Here is an 8,308-nt window from a genome sequence, read left to right as displayed (position 1 = left end):
ATTATGCTAGAACTACCCTCATCACTATATGTAGTATATTTGGGGGTACTTCTAGAATGTACCGTCTTCTTGCCATCCTTTGCCATGAGATATTTGTGGTCGACGTTTGGAAAGAGGAGGCCTTTGTTGACGGCGATGTTGGCGGCGTCCTCGTCGGAGGAGGAGTCGGTGAAGCTCTCGTCGGAGTCCCCTTCCCAGCACATGTGCTCATCGTCGCCCTTCTTCTTGTAGTATTTCTTTTTCTCCTTTTTCTTCCCCTTCTTGTCTTCGTCCCTATCACTGTAACACCCCAGGTGTTTATATTCCGCTCGACTACGAGTAAGGATTTAAGTACGTAATTAGTAGATAAAATGAATGCTAGATTTTAAACATCTTCGCGAATTTAATATCGCATCTGTCTCATCAATCGCGAGTCCGACATTGTTTTTATTTCTATCTATTCGGGCTCTTCTGAAATTTTTGTGATGTTCGGAACATAGCTGTTCCGAAAATCAGTGTGTCTGGTGATTATTTAAAATTCATCGCTCGCGCGAATACGAATTCAGAAGCTCGACTCATTCGGATGATTTTATCCCGGACAAATTCATTTGAACTCGACGACTAAAATATTCGGGGCGAAATAATTGGGATCGTGCGTCGTCTTAGTGAAATCGTGCGCGCGAATAAGATTCAATTTATTCGTCTGCACGCTGTTTTGACGACGAAATCGCGTATACATTAGCGGCTCTGGTTTCGACTAATTTTGGTCGAATCGCAGAGAACAATTATCAGTGCCGAAATCAGTTGATTTCAGGCTAGCATTTCTCGCCCAAATCTAAATCTTCTGATATAAGTACCTAAGTTAGGAATATCTGTATCGCTTCAAAAGAAAGGAAATATCTTCTGCTCTAATATTTTTCCAGCTCTTATTCCCTCCACGAACAAGCATACTAGCTTCTACTTCATTTTTCTATTAGCCAATCTAGACTCATGGGATATTTGTTTCATACGTATACTTGTGTTGAAACAAAAAAAAAAGAAGAAGAGAAATATCCTAGCCGTTGTTTTCTCTCTCCTCCGATTTTTTTCATCTGCCGCTGTTCCCTCGTTCTCCTTATCCAGTGGTTGCCGCTCAAGCCTATGGAAGAAAAAAATCTCCAGTCGTGAATCTCCAGCGTGCTCTGGATTCAGCCATGGAGCTTATCTCTCACCGCCGATTCCTGATATTTCGTCGCCATCGCGTACAGCCTGGAGCTTTATCCGGTGGCCAAGCCTTTATCATCTCCCTGCTCTCTTCGTTCTTCTTCCTCCCCGTACGCACCTCTCTCTCCTTCAGCTCCCTGCGCGCCGCGTGAGCTCGCCGTGCCGGAGCTCCACTGCATCGCCCCAGCTCCCTCTGCTTCCCAGCTCGGCCGCTCCTCCCTGCTGCACATCGCGTCCGGCCGAGCTCGCCTCCGACCTCTGCTTGTCCTGCTGCTGCTCGCCCATGGCAGCCGATTCCTCTATGCGCGCGCTCCCTGTTTCCCCGTCCAAAGCTCTATGGTGTCCGGCTCCTTGCGCGCCCTGCCGAGCGCCCTCCCGGCTTCCTGCTCGCCGAGCTCGGCTTCGAGTTCCTATCTCCCATGCCGCGGCACTCCACTGTGCGCTGCTCGCCGAGCTCGCCCTGCGCTCGGATTCCACCTTCCTGCGTGCGTGCCTGTATGTGCGCGCCGTGCTCCTACTGCGCGTAGCTGTGTCTACTCCTTCCTCGCCTTAGTCCCTGCGCGCGTCGAGCTTTCGTGTCGAGCTCTCGCGCCGTCGAATCGTCTGCTTGCTGTCTGCGCCGTCGAAGTTCCCTCGCCGTGTGCTCTGACATCGGCTGCTGCCGATTCCGCCATAAAGTTCGCGAGCGCTCCTTGCTTGGCTCGTTTCGCCGTGGGCAATTTTTCCACGTTTCAAATCTGTGCTACTTGGTCGCGTTTGGTCGTCGAGCTGTTGAACCCGTCATCTCTGGCTTGATCCCCACCTCACCAGCTTACCCCAGACTTCAATAGAAGGTCGTCGTCGTTCGTGCATCCCAAGAAAACTCAAGAATCGGGTGAAGACGAAGTTAGCAGCGCGATTTTCCCCAAGCGCTCGACAAATTGCCTGGATCGAAAAATCATTACCAACCTCGCGGATTCGAGTCCAATATTGAAATGGTGAGCTAATTTGCTATTTTATTGACTGGTTTGATGGATGAATTGATAGGTGTGTACGTCGCGATGAATATCCTGCTTGTAGCTAAGCACGTATTTATATAACGCTTGTAGGAATACGGGGCTACAGGTAGCATGGCAATTGTGTCCACGATTGCGAAGTCGTCGTGCTGCGTAGCTAAGTTTAGCATTAACGACATAGGTTATGTGAGAAGATTAAATTGGTGATTCGTATCCGATGAATGATCAAATTAATAATGGGAGGGTTAGGTTTAAATATTTATTATGCGAGGAATATATAGATAAACCTATGTGAGGTATGATGAGTTAGTAACGCGAAAGTAGGTTAAATTATATGATTAAGTCAATGATATTCCCTTTTAGTAGTTATATTTCTTGGTTAATAGCTAATTAAATGGCATGGTTGGATAGTACCCGTTTCATCGAGTATTAATAGCGAGATCTCGTGTGATGCTCGCTAGGTGCTTGGCAAAATATCTGAGATACGAAACCCTCACTGACTTGGTCGTTCTTGCTGATATCAAGACCGATTCAGTTATAGTGAGTTATTTCCCTATTTCAGTTAATTAGTTTAACTAGTGGACCGAATAGAATATAAGTAGGCTTGTGTGATGAAATGTCATAATTGCTTGTAATGGTGTGATTCGATTATTACTCTACCTGCTAAGTCATAAAATAATGTGATCCCGATATCTAGTATTTTCATACTAGATTTGCGATGTCTTACTATAGGGGTTTAATTCGCTATCGCGTAATGCTATTTAGGTTTAAAATATTCATGTCTATATGCATTCATGTGCATAATGCATATCATTCAGGTACGTTAATTAATTGCGTGATGTGGAAGACAACCCAAGTCGACCCCAAGCGCGGGCTAATCCGCAAGATGATGTTGATGGACGAACCGGAAGATGGATAATCTGAACGAGTGCGTGCCAGGACAAAGGATGGTCGTCAAGTGGACGTCACCTAACAACACTAACCTAGTGTTACCCAGGCAAGCCCCGGTGCATGCAACCCCTTTCCTTGTGTTTTTAAATACTTTTCGCACACTTAAGTCTAGTGAAATGTGCATTAGGTTCATAGGAGTTACTTGAAACCCTTTGATGCATTGCTTTCCTTGATATCCATACCTTTATAGATACTTCTGTGAAGTATCAAAATATGATTTACAAAAATGCTTAGCCTTGCTTAGATCTTGTGGATAGAGGTTGTCCTTAATTTAACTCGAGAAAGGATGGCTTCTACCTGCAAGAATATTTTCATTTGGAGCAATAGTGGGATCTTACTGCAAAGTTCCCTGTGATGCTCTTTCATCCTAAGGAACAGACACAATCCTAAGGATGGAAATACTTAAATCGGGACTTGGGCTAGGAACAGGTGATGCTCCGCCCGGGTCAATTAAGGATTGGATGCGTATGTAGGCCTGTTGATCAAGGACTATCTTATCTAGCCACATGCCCTGAGAATGGGACAGGGTAAGCTTGAACCCGGCTATTCCATACATGAAAAGACAATCGCGCACTGGGCGTGGAGAGATGGCGAGAGTGGCACGTACCCTCCTGGCAACGGATCGCCTAAAAGGGGTGGTGTACTCTCGGGTGGCGCGGACCTGTTCATGCAGTGGAGGATCCGTGGGAATAGTAGACATCAAGGTTTACGAGAAACATATGTCGTGTGGTTAGAGATCCTCAGCTGAGTAAATCGATTCGGATCGCCGTTATATCCCCGGAGAGTGGAGACTTGAGCTCCGACCTACAACCTAAGTCAAGATGTGAACACTATGGATAAAAATGATGTTGTATTGATGAGATGATGAAATTAGACTAGATGCAAACAAAGTCTACTAATATTTAATCTGGCGTTAAAACATTGAAAGTAAGGACTCACATTAGTAAGCTTTTTCTGCAAAAGTATCTAAGTTGATTCTTGCTAAAAGCCTCTCCTTGATTCCTAAATCCAGCATACCCTTGAGAGTCTTTTCTTTAGTCGGGTAAGTCTTGCTGAGTAATTCCATACTCAGGGTTTTATTCCCTGTTGTTTTTCAGGTTATAGTTTTGTGCTGTTGATGATGGTGTTAAGTGCCGGTGGGCTCGGCCTTCTTATAGGTTAAAGTAGCTCTCATATACTTCTTATTGAGGATGATCACTTGAGCTAGCATATATTTCAAACTTATATTTTTATAATCACTCCGATAAAATAATGTAAAAATTTTTGTAACTTGTAAAATTTGGTAATAAGATTTCCGCTCCAAAAATATTGGTGTGTGTGATTTGTATTACTTAATCCCGCGGTTCTGGTTGTAAGTGGTTTATCCGATGTCCTTGGGGCAATCGGACAGATCCTGTTAAGTTATCTGGTGCACACGCATAGTCGTCTAAGGTCTTTGAGACAAGGACAGGTGCAAAGCCGTCTGAGGTCTTTGAGACAAGGACAGGTGCATGTGGACCTAATAACTTGGGAGGTTCTGCCACAGCTGGTATCGGAGCTGGATTAAGTATATACGGTCACATACGTATTTTCAAAACAAAAGTTTTGGTTTTGAAAAACCTATTTTCAACTAAACACATTGTTGGGCTTTGAAAAACAGTTTTGGAAAACTACAATGCTAGCGACATCCTCTATTAAGCCCTAAGTTAAGGATTATCAGGTGGCTTATTTGAAAACCACTAACCCACAACCGGGTGGGTATTGCATACATGTGTATTGTTATTTTTAAGGCCATTCAGTTTTGAATGGATCGACGCTCAAGGTAAGGTGAGATGTGAGAGCATGACCGAACAACCGTCGGTCTAGGGAAGTGCTTAATTGTAGCGCTTGATTATATACATGTTCCACATATGTATATATGAAGGCTGCGATGTGGCGTATTTACTTTTTCGGGAATTCAGTACCCCATGGATGTGTATGGGTATACAGACATGGGAATACTAAGAATTGTAATGTACTTGTAACGACGCACCTACGCTCAGGTAAGAAGGTGAGTTACCATAATGAGTTGCCCTATGGTTAAAGTGTGGCAACAGCACCTATGCGTGGCTCGGCGCTTAATGATGAGCTGGCCTCCATATAGCAATATATGGAGTATAAACTGCGATAAACTGTCATGTGTGACTTGCATCAATGGGAAATGGGCTGTGATGGAATTTTCTGCAGGTACACTAACCTCGAAAACGTATGTGTAGTTGACGACTAGCAAAATACCGTGAGAGTCGTAAGTATGCCACCGATATATAACGCTACTGCCACATTAGATTGGCAAAACTTGTGAGGACGCATAGGACGAGCATGCATCCTGATTGTTGCATCATGTTTGTCACCTATACATCCAAAATACTTCTCTCATCTTTATTCCAGTAAACAGTGATTGTGGATAATGTGGTGTAATGTTGAATTATGAACTTCGATAAAATAGTTGTCCTCCGTTCCTTAGGTATTATGTTTAGATGCTATATGTGTGCTCTTGTGCTTGATGTGTTGATAGAAGGTTAGTGACTTGTTTGCCTGAACCCAAAATTAGGCCATGTTCTTATTTAGTGAACCATGACCCAAAGTTGAATTTTCCGTTATTTCCCCATGACCAAACTCATGTAAATGGATGTTTGGATAATTCCTTTATCCAACGCAAGATGTGCATGGGATTAAAGCTAGGATCTCGAGTCCATGTTCTTGCTATTTAATCTGTGACGTTTTAGTTGTCATAATTCCATCTTAGACCATGCCCTTGTTCGATTGGCACAAGCTGATGTCCCTTATCTAGTTTGCCTGTTCTTAAGGATCGCCATGTTGCTTTATCAACCTAACCTAGGAAAGGAATACCCAATCTTTTTCTTGAACTTGATGCCTTTGGTTTCCTCAATCTATCAAAGGCATACCAACTTCATCTTATGATTGTTTTCCCTTCGCATCTAGTCAGATATTAATCCTTGACCTTGTAATATCTCTGATGGGCATAGAAATCTGCTTGGGACTGAATTAACAGTCTCCCATCGTACTCATTCAGCAACAAGTTTAGGTTATGGCCATGCCTTGTTCATTTCATCGGGCCATGATCTATTTGGCTCTCTACTTGTAACCGTTTTGACAGGTAGAGTCTCTTGTGTATATTGTCACCCTTACTCAATTCATTTGTGTCGCGTGAGATTTCTTATTGGTTATGTCTGATAATGGTGTTATGACTAAAAACCGATGGTGCCGTGACGAAACCGAGGGCCTTCTGTGGGTGCGCACACATGGTTGTGCTACTCGGCACGCGCTGGTATCATAGTTAATAGTTGTAATCCATTATGAGACTATATCAATGTGTTATCTTGGCACAATCTGTTTTTGCTACGTGAGATTCTCTATTGGTGCCAGTTCGGTAATGGTGTCATGGTTAGTGACTTATGGTGCCGCAGCGAAACTGAGAGCCTCCTGTGAATGCGCACACAGGACTGTGCCACTCGTCGGATGCTGGTATCAAGGTCTCTGGTCATGATCCATTGTGGAACTACCCTGATGGTTATCTTACGTGGACCTTCCCTTGAAATAATTTCTATGTTGTTTGTCAAGTGATCAAGCAACATCTATCATCTCCGTTGAATAAAATGGCATACCACTTTCCATGCGTAGTCTCTTTTTCCTTGACTTTGGTAGTGACTACACGTATACAAGTTCCCTTTACGTCCTTTGTGTAAAGGTGAAGTCTTGGAGCTTTTTAGTGTTGAGAGACAATTGCTTAGCTCTCAAAATGGAGATCTGTTTTCCCTGCTGCTGAGATGCAGGAGTTTGTTCATTCGCTCCCTTATTTAATCCAAGTATTCCTTAACCAAGTGGATAATTCATCTCGCATGATGAAACGGATGAACAACCTGACCAAATGAATTTCTACCCACGTGCATGATCTCCTGTTAACCAAAGTGAACTCTCAACCCTTGGCTTACCGATGGTACTGAGAGGACATGCCCAATGTCAAAGGTAGTTCAACATGTGTTTTTACTAACTTGTAACTGCTTTGTGAACAAAGATTGAGTTTAGAGATCGTTTTGTTGAGTTGTCTAAACTCACTTTGGTTCAACTCATCCTAAGAAAGTACTTACAAGAATTGAGATTAAGTCAGCCAGTAACCACCTAGTCATCGCTCTAGTCATTCCTCGATCGCCTCACGTGTGTTTTCCCAGCATATGTGATCAAGTCAAGCCATGCCTAGTGCTCGATAGAATGGACTGGTTGCAAAGTCCGCATCTACAGATCCCTTCGCCGGTAAATTTTCGAGTCTTTATCATTTCCTTGAGATTGGATTCTCTGGCTAGCCACGGGTCAATTGTGATGTTATTCGACATTCACACCTGTCTCGTGTGCTATGAACTTACCGTGACCACTTGTGGTAAACCTCTTCCTGTGTGTGTTTTACCCAAGAGGTTGCATCTGATTCTGTTTGGGTAAAGTCGCATATCCACTGCTTGCTCAACAGACTCAGATAGTACAGTGTCATCAGAAAAAGCAAACTGCACACATGGAACCTTATGTGTTCTTGTGGCAGACAACGTCTCTATTGGTGGACATTTCTAAATTAGCCTAAGGCGATACATGTTATGTCCACTGGAGAAACGACGTTCTGAGGCACTCGCCTTCGCTCAGGACTGTCTCATGATTATCGTTGATATGGATATGGGTTACATGCTTCTCTACTCTTAGAAGTCTTTCGCTCCGAATCTCGGGACGAGATTCTTTTAAGGGGGGAGGGCTGTAACACCCCAGGTGTTTATATTCCGCTCGACTACGAGTAAGGATTTAAGTACGTAATTAGTAGATAAAATGAATGCTAGATTTTAAACATCTTCGCGAATTTAATATCGCATCTGTCTCATCAATCGCGAGTCCGACATTGTTTTTATTTCTATCTATTCGGGCTCTTCTGAAATTTTTGTGATGTTCGGAACATAGCTGTTCCGAAAATCAGTGTGTCTGGTGATTATTTAAAATTCATCGCTCGCGCGAATACGAATTCAGAAGCTCGACTCATTCGGATGATTTTATCCCGGACAAATTCATTTGAACTCGACGACTAAAATATTCGGGGCGAAATAATTGGGATCGCGCGTCGTCTTAGTGAAATCGTGCGCGCGAATAAGATTCAATTTATTCGTCTG

General features: G+C 43.5%; 1 protein-coding gene across 1 annotated transcript; it reads left to right on the top strand.

Moving 5' to 3' along the window:
* Window positions 1–861: 861 nt before the first annotated feature.
* LOC118476097 (uncharacterized) lies at window positions 862–2,914 on the top strand. The gene has a single exon (XM_035964207.1). The coding sequence runs from the start codon at window positions 1,519–1,521 to the stop codon at window positions 1,975–1,977; it is 459 nt and encodes a 152-aa protein (XP_035820100.1). The 5' UTR covers window positions 862–1,518; the 3' UTR covers window positions 1,978–2,914.
* Window positions 2,915–8,308: the final 5,394 nt, after the last annotated feature.

The sequence above is a fragment of the Zea mays genome, chromosome 1 (assembly GCF_902167145.1).
Source record: "Zea mays cultivar B73 chromosome 1, Zm-B73-REFERENCE-NAM-5.0, whole genome shotgun sequence".
Classification (NCBI taxonomy): Eukaryota; Viridiplantae; Streptophyta; class Magnoliopsida; order Poales; family Poaceae; genus Zea; species Zea mays.
Note: the sequence above shows the minus strand (reverse complement) of the source record. Positions and strands in the feature narration are given on the sequence as shown.